Genomic DNA, 21,013 nt, shown 5'->3' with positions numbered 1-21,013 from the left:
TCTAATTTATTATTAATTGGTTAAATATGCATGAAGAATGTGTATTTTCAAAAATGTTTATATAAGGTGCAGTTTATTAGGCGTGCATATTGTTTTTAGTAAAAAGGTATAGTTTAATAAAATGGCATTATAATAGGTAGTATGGGAAAATGAGGTACAACTGTGCTGTTTGCAAATTGATCATATAAGGTGTTATTGATTATAATTCTGTTATTAGTTTGTACAGTTTGTGTGGTTTTAGAAATCCTCATAAAAAAATGTGTTGTTGATTACTCTTCTTAATTAAGTCTGTTGAGAGGTGCAGTTCGATGATGTTGCATATTTATACGTTTAACTGGCAACATGTAGTTGAAAACAAAACCACTAGATTTTCCTCTTTCTGGTATGTAGTAGTTGTCTTCTTAAGTAGATAGTATGTCATGAGTCATGTATTTGTTTAGATTGTATTTATATAGTTGTATCTATATTTACTGAATTAATGAGAGGTACCTGATAGATTAGAAGAGTCCAAAGTTAGTGAATATGTGATTTTATAAGTGCATGAGAAGTGCTTTTGTTGTTCTATAATGTCTAATTTCGTAGTTAGTATGTAGGTAAAGGTGCACAATGTATACGGTCCCATAACTCCCTGCAGCCTACTGATTCACTCCTTCAAAAATCCAAGTAATAGCCATGCAGTTCAGTAATCACACTATCAGTCTCTGTCCACTCTTGCAATTATCCTGAGAGAATCATGTGCTTTTCTAATCTCTGTACCGAAACACAAGCACTTATAAACTCACTCTGCTGTCAACTACTAGCACTCTATCTACCCAGTCACTGTCCATCTACTTGTACAATGACTCAGGCATAAAGAGACACCATGCTACAGTCAAATGTGCACAATCTATGCAGGCCCCTACCCCATGCAGACTATTGATTTACTCCTGTAATAATCTAAGTAGTACTCATGCAGTGCCTCAATCACTCTGTCACTCTCTCTCCACTCTTGCAATCTTCCTGACAGAACTATGTCCTTATCTAATGTCTGAGCCAAAATACAAGCACTTATAAACTCACCCTGCTGTCAACTACCAGCACTCTATCTACCCAGACACTGTCACTTGTACAATGATTCAGGCATGACGAGATACTGTGCTACAGTTAAATGTGCACAATGTATGCAGGCCTCTAACCCCATGTAGGCTCTGTCACTCTCTCTCCACTCTTGCAATCATCCTGACAAAACCATGTCCTTATCTAATCTCTGTGCTGAATCACAAGCACTTATAAACTCATCCTGGTGTCAGCTACCAGCACTCTTCCTACTCAGTCACTGTGTGTTCACTTGTACAATGATTCAGGCATGAAAAGACACTGTGCTACAGTTACATGTGCACAATGAATGCAGGCCTCCAACCCCATGTAGACTACTGATTCACTCCTGTAATAATCTGAGTAGTACTCATGCAGTGCCCCAATCACTCTGTCACTCTCTCTCCACTCTTGCAATCATCCTCACAGAACCATGCCCTTATCTAATATCTGTGCCAAAACACAAGCACTTATAAACTCACCCTGTTGTCAACTACCAGCACTCTACCTACTCCGTCACTATGTATGCACTTGGACAATGACTCATGCAGTGCTCCAATCACACTGCCTCTCTCTCCACTCTTGTAATTATCCTGACTAAAGATATACATATAGAGTGGCCTAGCCACTAACACAAGTACACCAACAGTATTCACTGCACTATGCATGCACACCTCTAACCACATACATACTATTGGAACACTCCTGTAAATACTAAGGTACTACCCATGCAGTCTAGCAATCCTCCTGTTACTGCTATGCACTTCCTCAATCATCCATCCAGCACTATGTACTTATCGTATTACTCTGTGTGACGTAATGGTGGTGCTGGGGGTAGCTCCATATTTACAAGGAGAGGAAAAGCCACCCTGCATGGCTTTTCCTCTCCTTGTAAATACAGCCCCTTCATACGCAACACTTTCTGTTGAAGGGGCGTTCCATGGCTGTTGCTATGTATGTTCCCACACAACACCCATGGAACAAGACATATCACTAGATTTACAAGAAATGATAAATCTAGACATGTGTGTGAATGCTGCACCACTCTAGAGGTGGCGTAGCAAGACGCAACGAGGAGAAAGGTTTTCATTTCTCCTCATTTTTTCCTCTTTCAATGTGTGCTGCTTTCTACACCACACATTGAAGGAGGAAAATGCCTTCAGTGATTGTTTTTGTACAGGAACGTGTCCCTTCCTGCACAAAAACAATCTCCCGATGATGAAGGCATCCTTGCACCATGGTGCAAGGGTACCTGTGCCAGCACATGGCTACAGTTTGTGCACCAGTGCAGAGGGAAGCACAGAGTTGCGACATATTCATGTAAATATGTTGCATCTCTGTGCATCAGAAGTGCTGCAGCGCAGTACAGCAAAAAGACTTGTAGTGCCACACTACAGCACTTCCTCATACATCTGCCCCTATACATTCACCATACACTACTAATGCATTCTTTCAGTCCATCATGCTCTACACATATATTCAACCAAACTTTAACACATTACCATGCATTTATAGTTCTTTTTTTAACCAGATAAGGTAGTTCTGACAAGAACTTTTTTTTTCTTCTTTTTTGTTTCTTCTTTTTTTGGATTTTTTGAACAATTTTGTATTTTTTTGGTGTTTTTTCAAACACTGAACAAAAAAAGGAACAAAATAAACAGGTAACTTTTGGAATTAGTTTTCATTCCAAAAACAACAACAACAACAACAAAATTAACAACGGTGGTTGCGTTGGACAGCACAAACTGCATCCACCGACTGCTTGCCGTAGCAGATAATCTTTTTGCAATTCACACAGTGCTGTTCCAAAAATGCAAATTCTGCCCTAATGTCCATAGGAGGTGTTGGTTGTGATTCTCCTGAGGTGCTAGCAACTGCTGGTGCTGGATTTTCCGCAGCTCACCTCATTTCCTCCCGAGCAAGATTCCGGGGGTGAATGGTGCGCAAATGCTTGTACATACTTGCTGTACCACAGGAGTATTTCTCTTCACTGCCTCGCGACAGGACCCTCCCACACAGCAAGCATGCCACCTTTCTTGCATTCACCTTCTTCTCTCCATCTGGAAAAGTGAAGAATTTCCAGACAACAGACTCTGGTCTCTTCTTGGGTGGGTCTTCCTCCAACACTTCTTCTTCAGAAAGAAGTAGTACCTGATGCTCCTCTCCAGATGCCATTTTTGTACAGACTTCCCAAAAAACACAAAAAAAATCCAAACAGATTCAAGTTGCGGAAGAGATGCTTCTCTGAAGATGGTCCAAGAAGAATGATTAAAATGGGTGGGGTCCATCAATAGTTACAGTTGGAGATGTTATGAACCAATCAAATCCTTTTTTTTAAGGTCACATGGGAGTCGCGCACCCTGCGCTCATGAAGAACGCATCCGACGCGACTCCGCTAAAATATATTTAAAAATAATATTAGTTCATTACACGTAGAATTATTATTTTTATAAATACCTTAGATAATCTCTTGCCCTAATATGTACATTAAAGACACTTACATATCATTTTAATATATAAAAACTTTCGCGGGAACCGTGCAGCCAGCGAGTCCCACATATGACGTCATGCGGGGCACGCCACCACGCAAGCGTCGCGTACCGTAATGCGCATGTGTCGCGAATTAGCGGGAGCAGGGGTCTCGCATTGGTCACATACCTATCGCGCACAACACGTAATATTATACTATATCACGTAACTGGAAAACACGCACCCGTCGCAGAACCGTACGCTGATTCTTCACGACTTTTCCAATATGGCGGCTTTAATACGCGCACCCGTCGTGTTAGGTACGCTTTGGGTGCGCGACTCCGGAATTTTTTTTTTTTTAAAGAAGAAAATAATATAAATATATTAAAATAAAAAATAAAAAAAATTTCAGAAAAGTATATAATATTGTTTAATAAATAATATATTTACAAATTAACAGTTTAAATTCAGTACAAAAACATAGGTATAACTACTATTATACTTAAAAATTAGTATTTAAAAAAGCATTGAAATTCACTGAAAAAACCATAGGTTTCAGGGACGTTATAGTTAGAAATTAGCATTTGAAAAAACCTTAGAAATTCACTGAAATAACCATAGGTTTCAGGGGTGTTCTAGTTAGCTGGACATTTCACTCGTACAAAACCATAGAAATTCCCCCGTTATAGTTAGTTCTGCTAACTATAACTTGCGCCGCCGCAATGCACTGCTGATGACGTCACATATTACATCACTCATGACATGGTCAGTGACATCATTGATGACATCACTGATGACATCATCCATGTAATAATTTCATGCATCTTCTCACACCCTAATATAACTTTTGATACACCCACTTGAAATTAGAGACTACGATTCTCAAAACTATAGACACTCCAATACCAATAACTACATATCCACTCACTGATTCTTAGGTCTACACACACACATCCACTCACTCATCTGTACAGTCACTCATACTTATCGTCACTCAGTACAGGACTATCATATGCACTCATACACCTAGATAAACACTCACACACCACCACTCATCCATAGAGGTACTCACACACCTAGTCAGTCATGCAAATAATTAATCACACTGCCATTTACTCACCTATACAGTAATACACACACCAGCTCAATCACTCATCCAAATACTAGCACATTCTTACGCTCTTATACAATCACTGATACAAGAACACACTCATCCATACAGCCACTCTCACAATTACACACTCTCACTTATAGCCATTTATATACTCCAACACATACATGTACTACCTTTGACATATGTACTTACTCACAGATGTACCACTGAGATATACATTCACTCACTAACACACCCATACACACACTCACCCACCCATACAGTCCATCACAGATGCACTCTTGAAACCATGCACCCACTGAATCACCTACTCACACATCTATGCACAGAGTCACACACACCCCACCCACATAAACACTGAGGCACCCATACAGATACTCAGACAACCAATCAATAACCCATATAGACACTCAAGAGCTATTCACAAACCCATGTAGCCATTTAAACATCAACAGACAGACGGATACAGACATTCACACAGTTTAGTCACTAACCCATGCATTCAGTAAGATAAGTTTAATCACTCACTTATAGAGTCAGTCACGCACCTACTAAATCATCCATTCAGACACTTATACATCCACTCATTCTTCAATACACCTTTCCCTATATATATTAAACATATTTAAACTTTACAGAAACACACAGTCACTGGATGATGTCATCAGTGATGTCATTTGAGATGTCATCAGTGATGTCACTGACCATGTCATGAATGATGTAATATGTGACGTCATCAGCAGTGCATTGCAGGGGCGCAAGTTATAGTTAGCAGAACTAACTATAACGGGGGAATATCTATGGTTTTGTACGAGTGAAATCCCCAGCTAACTATAACACCCCTGAAACCTATGTTTTTTTCAGTGAATATATATATATATATATATGAAATGTAACAAGCTGTCCCTGCACCTCCTCCACGGCGAACAGAGACATATATATATATATTTATTAAAGTGAGGAGGTTAAGGGTGGTTCTATGGAGCCACAAATGCCGATCCACGGCGAGATCTCAATTTCGTTTGTAATGAATTGACGAGGAAGCACACTTCATAAATAATGAATTTTGTCGATAATTCTGTTGCAAATATTGTAAATATTGTATATAACTTTATTTGACAAACTAGTGTGAACGCAATACGTGCATACTGAAAGATGGCGCCCACAGTAACTTGGTGGGAAATAGTCCTTCGTTGCTTTTATTGCCCGTAAAGGATAATGTGATGCATTTTTTGTATATAAAATGGCGCCGCGCTGTATCTGTGATGCAACACACTGACGAAGGGAAGACCCGAAACGCGTCTGTGAAGCGCTAAATAAAAATTGGTAACCAACCTAACCCGTGAGTGCTGCTATCTTCTTCCCGGACGGGAGTGAGGAAAACTTTGGAGCGAGATATTTTACACGGGGCACCACCGTGTGAGCAGCACCCGCCAGCGAGTGATCCGTTTTCGAAAGGTGCATGGGAGCAAATATATATATATATATATAAATATATATATTATCTACTGGCGGCCCCAGTAGATAGTTATAGTTAGGACCGTGTTTCCATAGGAAATCTGAAAATTCTATTTTGAATAACTTTGGCGCCGGTTGACGAATCCTTGCAAAATTTTCAAAACTAATGGGGCGCTCCGCTCAGCTCCTACCCTGAAAGTCTCGGGGTGATTCGTCAAGCGGGGGCTGAGAAAAAAGGGGGGTCCCAAAACGCGTTTCCCCATGCATTTTTCCATAGGACCTTTAGTCGAAGGTACAGCCCGAACGGCTGAACAGAATTACTTGAAATTTGGCAAAGAGGTAGTCCTCAGGTCAGGGATGTGCCTTTTGCATATATGGAGTCAATCTGTTCAGTAGTTCCTGAGAAAATTGCAGTTAAAAGTACATAAATATCTATAGGCGCACACCGTGCGCGCACCGTGCGCGCACGGTGCTGTGCCCGAGCGTAATTCTAATTGGTGGTTCGATGTCAGTCAACGTTCGAATCGGTCGAAATCAGGAAGTGTCGGCCGCCATTTTGTGTCTTTTGTGTGTGACAGTGAAAAAGAAAGGTGGAGAACGTGAAAAGGGGGCAGGGTAGGGAGTTCCTGACCCCCTAGCCTTTGTCAGGGGGTCCCTGAAGGACCCCGAAGGGTGAAAAAAACATTTTATTTTTTTTCAAAAAAATCGCAGAGTGCGCGCACCGTGCGCGCACGGTGAAAAACCTTAAAAAAAAAATATATAAAAAATATAATAAAACATACATAACTTTGCATTTAAAAAACCTTACAAATTCACTTAAAAAACCATAGGTTTCACACACGTTATAGTTAGGAATTAGCATTTAAAAAACCTTGCAAATTCACTTAAAAAACCATAGGTTTTACACATGTTATAGTTAGCTGGACATTTCACTCGTAAAAAACCATTGAAATTCCCCCATTATAGTTAGTTCAGATAACTATAACTCGCGCGACCGCTACTCTATCACATGGATGATGTCATCAGTGATGTCATGAGTGATGCCACTGACCATGTCATGAGTGATGTAATATGTGACGTCATGAGCAGTGGATTGCGGGCGCGCGAGTTATAGTTATCTGAACTGACTGTAACGGGGGAATTTCAATGTTTTTTTAGGAGTGAAATGTCCAGCTAACTATAACATGTGTGAAACCTATGGTTTTTTAAGTGAATTTTATATATATATATATATATATATATATATATATATATATATATATATAGTATTCCATCAAAGAAACCTTGCAAACACACGGAGATATGAGTTTTCCTGCCAAAGGTGGGACGAAGGATGGAGTAACAGCTGTATTGGCCTACCCCTGACAAACACTGATCACGAGATGTGACTTCTGCTAAAAAGTGAAATTAGTTTGAATCGTATCTTTTCCTTATATTCATATTGGTAGGTTTCTTCTATACCCACACAGAGATGTAAAGGAAGTTTGGGAGGCGTCCTTTTAACCAGGAAGACTTGAGTGTTTCTATGAAAGTCCTGATGAAGACAATAATTGATGCCTAATTAGCACTCTTTGTTGACGGAATATACCATCATCTCTGTATCTAACTACCAACTTGGACAAAGAATCATTGTGGATTACTATATAAACCTGAGAGACATTAAAATTGATATGTGACCAGGTTTATTGAAAATATATTAAGAGTGCCAACTACCTATTTTTATTGTTTATGCACACACATAGAGAATCCTATTCAGTTATATTGTTGAATGACTTGGTACAACAATTCATACTTGTTTTTTACCCCTTATGTTGAATCAATAAAACATTCCTAAGTGAACCCTACAGAACCACCCAGAGTGTTGTATTGTTCCCTCATGCAAGGGCAGGATTGCAATAGCAGAGGTTGCACTGTAAATGAAGAAAATAAAACTCTGTCAAAATGTTTTTATTTTTTTATTTTAAACATAGCACACAAAGCAGGGAGTGGCTGAATCCTCCTTAGATGGCTTCAGACAGCATTAGAAGAAAAAAAGCAAGGGGCCCCTTGGGCTATGCAAAAGGAACACACACCTCCACTAAGATCATATGTGCAGGGGCCCCATCCATCCCCAGGAAATCTACCTGTGAGGTGGGTACCTCCAACTGACCAACAGGTGCATCCTGTAGGACAGCTACAATCTCAAATGCAATCCCCAGACTTGAAATTGAATTTGCCTTAAGCCTCACTTTTTCTGAAGTCGGAGCTATAAAAAACAATGGTGCAGTAACTGGGTTGTCAAACATGACCTCAGTCAAGGCATGCAACAGGGTAACATTTAATACAGGGCAAGTACTATTCGTAAACCTCACTATCATGCAATGTTTTGATGAGGTTTAACCTTCATGTTTTTCTGAACCAGTGCTGACATAGTCCAAGCCCTTTAGGGACACTGTTGAAATCACATGTACTCGTCAGTGAGAGCTATAAGCACACATCCTTCCTGGTATTGTCTGAACTAATTGAACACTGGTGCCCTGTGAGAAGGTTTGCACAGGGATCTTCCCATCCCCTAGCAGAAACTACTCCTTCCCTAAATTTGGGGATTATTGCATCCCAATCACTGTACCTGAAAAAACCCCACCTCAGCAACTGGCTCTGGTGCTACCCCTGCATCAGTGTTGTCTGAAAGTGTTGCTTCTTCACAAAGTGAAACAGCTAGTGCACAAATCTTTGTGCATTTCTCAAAGGGGACTACCCTGGGACTTTTCCTGTCCTGCTTCTGAGAGGTAGGGCCCTATATCCCACAAAGGGCTGGATAGCCACATGTGAGTCACTGAAAGTCTTGTCTGGAAGCCATGCTGGTAAATTGCATACCCTAAACCTAGAGCAATTACTGTGCCTATAGGGAGTTACTCTTAGCTGGAGGCGAGAAGAGTTGTTAGTGTTTACTCCATTGCTTTGAGAACATTTCAGGAGGCCTACCTGTTGTGTGCAAGGACAATAGCTACACAAAATAGGTGTCCATCTGCATGATAATTTCCTCTCACTTGAACAAAATTACGTTACTTGCCCACTCCCCAACATTCTGAGACCAGTTATAGCTGTTGACACCAAGCATAGCAACTGCCCCTGATTGGCTAAACAACATCTGGTAGCGTTACACCGTTGTGGCGTCAGACACTTTAAATATTATGGGTCTTTGGTTACTGAGGGCATGGACTACGTACCTGGAAACCTGGAAAAATGCATATGTGTTTGGCTTGTTCCCTTGAAATGTTCAAGTGCTACAAAAGACACAAATGGCTGGCTTGCTTGTAGCCACCTGACATGAATTTTCATGTAAGCTGAACAGAAAATCAGTTCATATTTGGGGACATTCTGTGTGCCAGCTCAAAGGAAAAGATTGAGACCAGTTGAAGACACTGGAACTACCTTCCTTTAGGAAACAGGACCACTCTTTAGGATTGAGGAAGAAGACCTACATTTGCATGGAAGAAAGGAAGAGGTAGACTGCTTTGGGTGCTCATGACCTGTCTTGACTCAGATTGAAAATGCTACTAAAGCCCAATTGCTATAAACATTGTATTGAGGACCTGTTGCCTGAAGACAAGGAGCCTCCTGGGGGTGTGGGTGATGCTGCTGTTGCCCAAGCTAACATGAGAAGTATCCTAAAGAAAGAAGAGTGCTTGCTGGCTCTCTTATCAATGCTCTTTTGGGAGGGACAGAAAGATGCTTCCATTCATGGTTGTGAGGTGAGAATTAACACCTCAAGAACCTCAGTGGTGAAGTGCTGAAATTAGCAAGTTGTTCTTCCTAGTGTGTCCATCAACTATCCTGAACACTGATGGCCAAATAGGAAAATTCAGACTTCAGAGAATTTTAAGTAGCAACCAATACATTTTACTCTATTCGCTCAGAGGTATATAGTAAAATGGGGGAGAGCTATCGCTTAGAGGAAGCTTAGTGTGAAAATATGACCACTGTTGAGTTGAGAGCATTCTGTACAGACAAGTAGATTATGTATGCAGGGTTGCATTATGGTTCATCTTAAGAAGTGGCAGGATGCTTAACTTGTGAAAGGTGCAAAAACTGAATTATGTTTAGTGCCCTCAAAGACAGACCTCTCTACACCTGGTGTACATTCTGTTGATACATGTAGGGAATCACCAACTCATCCCTCCTTCAAGTATACCCTACTCAAAACATGGAAACTAGAAAGTCTGCAGCCCCTCTAGGTTTCTTTCTGAGTCGGTCTGGCCTCCCTCAGCAAAACTGGGGGACTACAAGTATTCACGCAGGGAAGTATCCTCATGGTCAGACCTTTTGGGTAGATTTGCATTCCACAAATGTCTTGTAGATACATACATATAACCTACTACAGCAGTATTATGCAAAATAATGTAATACATGATCAGTGTTTGCCAGTCATCTAATTCTTACCAGAATTTGATATCACCAATGGGTTTATCGGGTGCTCGCCATACGAACGAAAGGTTCCTCTTCAAAGCCTTATCCGAATGAGTGACGGCATCACCATCCTTAAAGCAGCCTAGCTGTTTCGATCCAGGAGGTATATAAACAAAGGTTCCAGCAATTTGGTCATTTGACACCGTGCGAGCCTGCAGCATAAAACCCATGAAATCGCGGGTACTTCGTACAGTTACTAGAATAGAATGTAAAAGGCAAAGTTTAATCATTAAAGTAGCCTCAGAGAATCGGGAATTCTCATTTGCATGTTAATTTGAAAACAAAGGCTTACCTTTACAATACTCATAGTAATGTTGGGATGGTTTGTTCCTAAGGACAAAGAATTGACCGCAACAGTCAAGCCCATGCCTATAAAACTATTGCTGAACAGTGATTCTTCCAAGAGTCTCAAAGTATTGTTCAACATCATTGTAAATAAGGACGATTATCTGACTTTCCAATAGAATTGATTTATGATATGAGATCCGATTAAAGCTTGCTGGCACCTATTTGCTTCTTCTAATCTCTTTCTTTCCTCATTGCAACCTACCCAATTTTTGTGGCAGATGTTTATGTTTAGAGTAATGTCATTCCTCTTCCCTAGAATGTAATGTATCCTAATGGGTAGGATCTAGTTTAGATGCTTTCCTTTTTATTTCCTACATTGCAGCTCTAGTGACCTTTACATATGTACAGCAAAGGAACCCAATTTACAGTGCACATCTAAGAATTAAAACATTTCAACTAGCTTGGATAGAGTACTTTTCAAGATGGAGCTAATCCCAGCTTCACCTCCTCCATAACACAATTAATGTCACCGCTCACCAGCACCAATCCTTTCACCATCACTCACCTCCCAAAATTTAGAACATCCTTTTTGCTGTTGACCAAATATTGTCCTTCTATAATCAGGTGTCTTCTGTGCTAAAGTATAGGTGCTGGAGTGTTTGTAGGCAAAACTCAATAAGGTTTTATTAATGTTCTACAGAGGGTATCATTGTGATAAGATTCACACCAATCTTTTCAGCTGAACAGCTTCCTGACAGCCAACAGAACTATATCAGGCACTATTACGGCTGTTGCACGGGAAACACAGTGAAAAACATAGACGCCAAAAACAATTTCCTTCATGCCTCGAGGTCTCACTTATTTCCACAACAAAATAAAATTGCCATCATCTTAATGGTGCCAGCATTCTTATGAAACAAAAATATGATATCTAATGCAACACATCATTATCTGTTGTTAACCCTTAGACTCTAGGGGCCATATATATTATTATTTCACGCAATGCATCAAGACACCTTGCTGTGCTGATGTAGAGGGCATGAATGCTCCACATCTATTAATATATGGCACATTCCTGGTCTCTGCCTGCACAAACTGTAGCCTAGTGCCAACGCACGTACCCTTGCACCATGGTGCAAGGGTGCTTGTGCTACGAGCAGAATTGTTTTTGTTCAGGAAGAGACAACTTCCTGCACAAAAACAATCCTCTAGCAATTTTTCTGCTTTCTATGTTTGCTGCAGAATGCGGTACGCATAGAAAAAGGAAAAGATGAGGAGAAATAAACATATTTTTCCTCGTTACGCCTTCCCTGGGAAAGAGTAGAATTCTGACGCATTACCAGGTCTACCAGTAATGGTAAATCTGGGACTGCTTCAGAATCCATTGGTGGATGCGTGGAAACACCCATGTTCCATCGATGGAACGCCACCCTAGGGCAGAGGAATGCTTGGCAACGAATTGCACTGCATTGCATTAATCCAGATTTACCAAGCCACACAGAGCAACGCAAGGTGGCCTTTGGTGGCATGGAAAAACTCAATATAGGTTTTTTGTCGCCCTGCGCACCCTTGCGTGGTGCAAGAGCAACACAAAACTCTTGATAAATATGCCCTCTGGAATGCCTTCCATCTACAATGGGTGGCAGTTCTAACTGGATGGCTTTTAGATGACCATTGAAGAAATGGCTTATTCATCAGGGCTGTGTTTTGAGTTCCTCTGCACCGACTCAGATCTCCATGTCCTCTGTAAAGATCACTGCATTACAAAGTACTCTGTAGATCTTAAAAATCTGGTAATAAATGTCCTCATTGGTTTAAACCACTCTCACGAGATCTCAATCTATGCAATTAGGTTTCCCCATCATTAATCCCAACAGGAACACATTATTGAATGTATTGACGGAGAATGAAGCACCACTTATATATTTTACCACACGTTTTAGGGTGTAATGCAATCTATGGGATTAATTCACAAACCTTTAAAGGAGCAGTAAGAAATGTATGCAATGTATATGAAGGAAACATGTGTATGGCATACATTTCCATAATTCACAAAGGAAAGGGGCCTGGGATATGTCACTGAAATTGTAAATTTTCAAGCGCTCAACGTTGAATAGGCTGAGCACTTTCTGAAGTCAGAATTCTTCCCACAAATGAAAAAGTTCGAATTTTCAAAGGTGTCTCAGCACAAATGAGATATCACCACAGGAAAATGTGAGTGTTAATTGAATGTAAAGATAAGCTAATACAAATCAAAGAACACACCCATATATGAGTACAGTTTCCAGAAGAGGTGCTCATTTAAAATAGGGAACACATATGAGCCTGTATTAATGACTACTATCCAAAGAAGAAGGGAACAACACAAACAGCAAGACTGCTTGCAAAGGCAACAAAGACAAACAACTGCAAGGCTACCAAGCATTGCTGCACACTAATGGCACGCAGCAAACACATATATAAAATGAAGCAGTATAATGAACTTATTAGAGTGGAAATTAACGCAAAAGAGTGCACACGACAGCAACCTACAGACCTGCGCATAGCCAAAAAAACAGTAGCTGCTGGTGTGTTGATAGAGTGGCAGGGGGAAGGGGTGAATGGACGGACAGATGACAAGAAAAATAAAAAATAATACTTACCTGCTGCATCGCCGCAGTGCGTTCCTCTCCACTGCAGGCACAGGTTCCCATAGTCCACTCTGGCCAATCCTGACGCTGCTTTCATGTTGCTGAAAGCAGTGTCAGGATTGGCCTGAGCGCCGATGATTTGCGTTCCCAGTTAGACTGGGAGCCTGTGCCTGCTCTCTCCTTCCGGCAACGCAGCTCGGGTTGGAGAGAGCTTCAGTGCGCATGACAGTTTGGGCAACCTGAGACGGCTGGCTAGACCGTCATGCACACTGAACAGCAGTGAAACCACTCCTCAACCAGCCTGTCATCCCCCTTGCCCCGACCCTAAGACTCGGTTCTAAGAGCAAAAATAAAGCGATAATAAACAAGGGTTTATTTTTGTTTTATGTTTCATTTTTTCATCTGCTGGCAGGTGAGGCGATGCTTCTCCACCATAGCGGAGGAGCCACCGCTGCAGAAATCCGGCACACACTGTGACCCATCAGACACTTTCTGATTGCCCTATAGGCCCATCCGACCCTGATGTCAATGAGTTTACATCACCAGCTACCTTGTCTTATGCCATCCCTTCACACAACAAGTATTTGCTTATTTTTCGCCCTGGTCTTTGTGTCTAGAGCTAGAGTTCGACCCACTCTCAGAGTGAAGGATGTGGGCCATTTAGCAGGGGTGTTTAGATTACCACACCTGGGGTTTTGGGATAGTTGTGGGTGCCTGATGTTACATTAGGCTTCCAATAAAAGGGTCCACCTAGTTCTGGGGCAATAGCCTACTGTAAACCTGTGTACTGTGTGCTTTACTGCATTCTTGCTCTGCACGGCTCTCACGCCGAACCACACTGCACTTGTGATGAGGGCTGCTTACCTTCCTCGAACCTGCTGGTCCTGTCACCATTCTGTACCACTGCCTAAACCGTGCGGCAGCGTCAGATACCGTGGGGTGCCTGCACCTCTGTGCTCACAGCTCCAGCTGGCACTGTGCCTGTGGTGGCCCGGAGTACGTGCCATCTCCCTGTCAGGTCGGTCCATACAATAGCATTGGCTGCATGTTTCCTGACCTGAATGAGACCTGTTCTCCCTAGGAGAGGCCACAAGGACCAAATGCTTCCACAAGAGGGTGCAAGCACTCTCCACTCTAGCCTGAGAAATTTTGCTTCAGCCTGCACGTTGGTCTGACCACTGTGCATACTGCAGAGAAAGGGCGGTTTTTGGCATGGTGAATGCTATCTGCCGACCCATGTCTCCCCTTCCACAGCCTTTATTACAGTAACACTGCCATACTCTGCACACGCTCCACACCATCCGGTGGGGCGGTCACACCGAAGCTTACTCTGTCACCAGGAGTCATGGCTGGCATCCCTGCCATCGAACCATTTGTCATCTTGGTACCCACCTCAATACAGTGCCCCAAATAGAAGGTGTGGGTGGAAAGACTGGACCTGTACTTCATAGCTACATGGGGACGCGCGCTTGAGACCTGTCTGCATAACTTTTTTGCCACACTTACCTGCCGTGAGGGGAACGGCCTTTGCAGCGGGGTGAATCTGTTCTTTGCACCGCCCATGATCTTCACCGCCGTGAGGGGAACGGCCAACGAGAACCACATCCCCCAGCATTCCCTGCTCTCGGCGCTTGCTGGTGACGACACCTGGCAGCGCCGAAACACTACTTAGGCCGCCAGGAGCCCCCGCAGCGCGGGACGCGCGCTTGAGACCTGTCTGCATAACTTTTTTGCCACACTTACCTGCCGTGAGGGGAACGGCCTTTGCAGCGGGGTGACTCTGTTCTTTGCACCGCCCATGATCTTTGCCGCCGTGAGGGGAACGGCCAACGAGAACCACATCCCCCAGCATTCCCTGCTCTCGGCGCTTGCTGGTGACGACACCTGGCAGTGGCGGAACACTACTTAGGCCGCCAGGTGCCCCCGCAGCGCGGGGGCGTGCCGGCAGCGCCCGGGCAAAGCCCGGGCCAAGGGCGGGCCCGTCCTTGCCCGTCATTGTCAGGAAGAGGCAGGGCTGGCCCCCCCCCCTAACGCTGACTGCCTGCTGGAGCACATAAGGTACTGTTGATTAGCTGCTGTTGGTAGGAAGGACGCCATTTGTTGCATAGTATATCTGGCTAAACACTTAATATGGGGAAAAGAATACCAGCTGCGCCCAGGCGAAATGGTAAGCAGAAAATGTCTGTAACAACTCCCACTACCCCATTGCCTAGCTTGACAGCCATAGACAAAATGCTACAGAACACTATTGGTGTTGTCGCTACGGCCATCCAGAATACTGAAAGGCGTCTCTCGCTTTCACCGAGCTTGCCCCTATTTATGCATCAAGAAAACTCATTGGATTCCCTGCTTGCTACATCTTATGCGGGGCTTCCAGGCGCAGATTGTAATGAGAACTGTATAATTGTAGATGCGGTACCTTCTGGACCTTTTTCTACGGATAGCAGGCTCTCGTCAACCCCTACTATGCTAAGGTCAAGCATGAACAGGGGCTTTGATTCTTCTTTACCCTTAGTTAATGACCAGGCACACTTAGACGGGACAGGACAATGCCCCGATTTTGATGTGTTAACTATAGACAGGGATAAAAGCGTCAGTATATCGATGCAAACCAGGGGGCAGAAAGCTAAGAGGCAAAAAGCTAAGCGAAAACAGAAACACATAGAACCAGCACCAAATAAATACAGAGATAAGGGTGGGCACAACCATCTACGGAGGAACCCTGCCCCTGCAGACAAAACAAGAGTAAGGGGGAAGGTCAATCTAGTGAGATGGATTCCCAAATTATAGAAGCCAGTGCAGCGTTGGGGAATGAGGGCTTTTGGGGGAGATTGGAGACCCTGATAACCACCCTTTTAGGGCCAATTAACCAACAAGTCCTCAATATAGATAAGAGGCTGAGAGCATTAGATGATCATGTGATAAAATTGGGCATAGGGCACAATTCAACAATTATACCAAATTTGGGGATAACTACTGCAGACAAACCCAAAAACATCGTGGTTAGCACGAACACAAATGCCCATACTAATGCCCCTTTGCCAATACCAAAACAGAGCACAAGTAAAAACTCATCAAATGCGGAACTTCCAGCCAAATGGGCACCCAATCCTAAAACAACTAAGGCAGATACCTTAGAAGTTATGGATCAAACCACTGCCAAAAGCAAAGGGCACAACCTAGACAAGCTAATAACGATGCCTGAAATCCCCTAAATCCCCCACCAGCTAAATCGGATCAAACTGCAGTAACCAATATGAGACAGATCCTGGCTCGTATTAGTTTACCCCCAGAGTGTGGAGCCTATGTGTTGGTCCTAGTTAATGTGCCTAAATTGAGGAAGGACCAAGAGGAAAACTTCACAACTCTTAAAAATAGAACCCTCCATTGGTTATCTGGAAATTATAACTTTCCTATGGAAGGAGCAGTGGAGATTATTCATACCCAAAGAGTGGGGTGGGTGGGCCCGTTGAGAAAAAAGTTTGATGGGGACTGCATAATTATAAATTTTAGGTCCCCGCAATGGGCGCAATCCACACTTGCAAAAGCTCCACTGCCCTCACCCTGGGAATACAATACTACTCTGCTCCCTCTGGGATACTTCTATAGGCACTTAATAGATTCTAATTCTAATTTCGGGACTAACCCCCCAGTATATCAATCGGACCTAAATTTTAATATCAGGAATAACCGCCGATTGTGCCACCAGGATCAAAATTCTAATTTTAGGAACGGCCCCCCATTAGGTCATCTGACCGCACCCCCAGTATGCCCAATGTCACACCCATTCTTTCCCATTTTGCCCCAGCATATCCCAAGGGAGAGGCTTCACGCAGGGACTAATCAAAATTTTAACATGCCCCAGAATGAGTTGAGGTATATGTACAAAATTCCAACTTATAACCGGTTTGAACATGCCTTTTCAAACCTAGAAGATCAGGATTGACTGGGGAACAGAGAAAGTAATATTGAATGTGAAGAGGTAGTTAATGTCACTGGGGAACATTCACACCTAATACAAACTAATACAACCCAGTCAATGGTAGCGCAGGACGTTACTGTCCTACCCTCAGTCATACGTGAGGATATAACAACCATATCAACTCAACTTAAGCAGAGTGCAAGGGACAAGCTCCCAGGTTCCTTTAGTCATTCTGATTTGTCAATCCTTAGCTGGAACGTTGCTGGTTTAGATTAGAATCAAGATTGTCAGACCCTCAATGGGTCCAGCTATTGGATGGCAAAGACATCATCATGTTTCAAGAGACATGGGCTGTAGGGAATCTATATATAGAGGGCTACCATTGCTTTAGTATGACTGCATCCAAGCCTGTTTTCGGTCGTGCAGTGGGAGGACTATTTATTGGTATTAGGACATTGGCGGGTGGCACTATTAAAGATTTTTCAGGAGGAAACCCGAATATTCAGGTCCTTGAATTCAAGCGAAAGACTAGGATTTATTTAATTAATTTTTATAATAATGATTTTTACTCTGTACCCAATAAGAACTACACAGCACTCTCTAAGACTTTACGACATTTGGAAACAAATATAGAACTAGAAGAGGAGACAGGGATTTTAATCGGGGGGGGATTTAATGCGAAAATTATAAATAAGCGCTGGCCTGAGGATAATAATTACTTAGATCAAGCTGAACGAAGGGGTATTGAATTAGCCAATATGCTAAGTGAACATATTCTTAGCAATGCTATGGAAACAAGTCAAACCTCTAGGATGGACTGCGTCCCCACGTTCAGAGGGAGGGACTGCCGTTCAACTATTGACTTTATTTTTATGTCCCCTTATTTAGTAGACCGTGTAATAGAATCTAAAGTGATAGAGACATCATTTGGAGATCATAACCCCCTCACAATTACCCTACATTTAGGCCCCAGTCCGGTATATGTTAATTTAAACGGAGCAAGAGATATCACACCATCTGGCGATGGTCTGCGTTTAAAATGGAGGGGAATTGACTGCGGGGCCATACGAGAAAGTGTGAAAAATGAACATCCCGAATTAATTCATTCCTGTTTATTTTTAGACGGGAATAGTCACAGAATAATTACGGACTTTGGCAAACTGGGTTTAGTAATAAAAACTTCTTTGTCAGTCCCACTACCAAGGAAAGGGAAAGAGCCAAGGTGGTTTGATTCTGCCTGTTCAATAGCAAATAGGGAGCTGCGTAGGGCACTAACCACCAAGCCAAGGAGCACAGTAGAGGTACAGTCAGCTAGGAAATATTACAAACTAAAAATAGCTGAAAGGAAGGCTGCATTACTGATGGAACAGTGGGAATCGCTGGTTGGAAGTGCTAATTTGAAGAGCAGCGGCCCCTTCTGGTCAGCCGTCAGGAAAATGCGAGACATGGCCAAACATCTATCCCCAATTAGCTGTAATATAACCATCAGCACCTGGGAGGCCCATTTCTCCAAAATATATGCTGCTCCTTCCGAGGAAGTAACTATCTCAGCCCCTGGACAACTGCGCGGCTTACAGATTGACCTTTATGAGGTAGAAGTAGCCATCAGAGAGAGCCTTGGTAACAAGGCCCCAGGTCCTGATGGACTCCCTATAGACGTTATTAAGCACAGTCCGGATCTATGGGCACCAATTCTTCTTAATGTGTTTCATAGCCTGTCAACAGTGCCCATGCCCAAAACTTGGGCCACCAGTATTATAGTCCCAATTTTTAAAAAGGGCGACAGATCAGATCCAGTTAACTACCGTCCGATCTCGCTCCTGGATAATACCTTAAAAATTCTCGGGCGAGTTATCTATAACAGGGTGGTAGAGTGGACTGAAGATACAGATCTATTGGACCCGTGTCAGATGGGATTCAGGAGCAAGGTGGGTACGGTGGAGCAATGTTTGAACCTAAAGTTGATAATTGATAAGTATAACGTTGCTCGATCGTCCCCCATCTACCTTGCATTCATGGATCTTTCATCCGCTTTTGATTTAGTCAATAGATCTAAATTGTGGACCATGCTTCTTAACTATGGACTGGATGAGGCCCTTGTAAATTTCCTGGCTTACCTTCATACCGATCATAAGGCACAAGTCAGGATTGGGATGGGTGGTGAAGTATCCGGAGCTATAAAAATAGGCAGGGGGGTCAGACAGGGGTGCGTTTTTAGTACCCCTGCTGTTTAATATTTATATTAATGGCCTAGCTAAAGCACTGAAACAAGTGACTAAAGACATCCCAATTATCCAGGGGCACCCATTGCCAGTTTTATTATACGCAGACGATGCGGTCCTTATGGGCCGCACTCCAAATGCCCTCCGTTTGCTTGTTGAAACCTTTGTTCAACACATGGAGGCCCTAGATCTGCGTGTAAATTTTAAAAAATCTTTTATTATGCCATGTGGGCCTGGGAAACGAAAGCTCAATACTATACATATAGGGTCAGATAAACTAGAATCTGTAACCTCATTTCCATATTTAGGGTTGGTTTTTGCTGCGAACAGCTCATGGAGTGGGCATTCTGCCCACGCCATGGGCAAGTTCTCGAAAGCCACCAATTCCATATTGAGTCTTTCACGTCCACAGAAAATAGGCGCCACTAGAGCTATTTTAATTTTTTTTAGATTACAGTGCATTCCTGTAGCCACTTATGGGGCTGAGGTCTGGGGATCGGGGAAAAGTCCCGGAATTCAGCGTGAAGAGAGTCGTTTCTGCAGGAAGATACTGGGTGCCCCAATTTCATCCTCTGAATTTATTTGTCACAAAGAACTAAACCTCCGCTATGTTTGCGACTTTATTAGAACTAGACCAGCTCTATCCTGGATTAGGATCTGGAGGAACAACTCAGCAACTTTTACACAAGACATTATAAAAGACTGCCTCAAATGTGACCACGGCTTATTAATCCCTTGGCTTGCGGGAGTTTTAAAAACATTGCGTGCCGTGGACAGAGGCGATCTTTTCTCCGACCCATCCAGAATTGAGCCTAAAGACAAGGTTGAGGTCAAACAAGCACTATATGCACTTTTTAACACAGGGGAATATTCAAACCCACTGTTGTTACATACATAGGGAATGATCTGTGTAGGCAACCACTTCCACCCTACCTTACCCTCCCCTTGTCCAATTGGGAAAGGTCCTTGTTATTTCGTCTTAGGGCAGGCACTGTGAAATTTTTATTGGGCTTTTCCCTGGGTTATCACCACACAACACAATATAACCCATGTCCGTGCGATGGCATTAGTACACAGAACGATTTGCACTTTCTATTCTTCTGTAAATTTTACTTAAACTATATTAATTGGTTTTTAACACCTTATTTTAGAAAACAAAGACCCCTCTCCTTGGGGGAGTCTTGCTCAATGTTATTCTCCCTGGAAACAGATGAATTAATTTTTCGCACTAGCACTTTCTTGAGACTGATAACACGCGTACGTAAAACGATGGAAAACCCCTGAAAATCGATTGATGAGAGCTGTATTGGTTTTTAATAACAATGAAACTGTACTTTGATTTATTGTGAAAATGAATTGCTCTTATTGTTGTACTTTTATGGATTTT

General features: G+C 42.7%; 1 protein-coding gene across 2 annotated transcripts in view; it reads right to left on the bottom strand.

Annotated features, from left to right (window-relative positions):
- Window positions 1-21,013, bottom strand: part of REELD1 (reeler domain containing 1) — a 274,056-nt gene that overhangs the window by 136,372 nt on the left and 116,671 nt on the right. For both annotated transcript variants that reach the window (XM_085643265.1, XM_085643264.1), the window contains one exon: window positions 10,538-10,760. In XM_085643265.1, the coding sequence (XP_085499391.1) occupies window positions 10,538-10,760 (223 nt within the window). The remainder of the gene's footprint in view (window positions 1-10,537; window positions 10,761-21,013) is intronic.

Source organism: Triturus cristatus, chromosome 2_2, assembly GCF_964204655.1.
Source record: "Triturus cristatus chromosome 2_2, aTriCri1.1, whole genome shotgun sequence".
Taxonomy (NCBI): Eukaryota; Metazoa; Chordata; class Amphibia; order Caudata; family Salamandridae; genus Triturus; species Triturus cristatus.
This window is presented reverse-complemented; position numbering and strand designations above follow the sequence as displayed.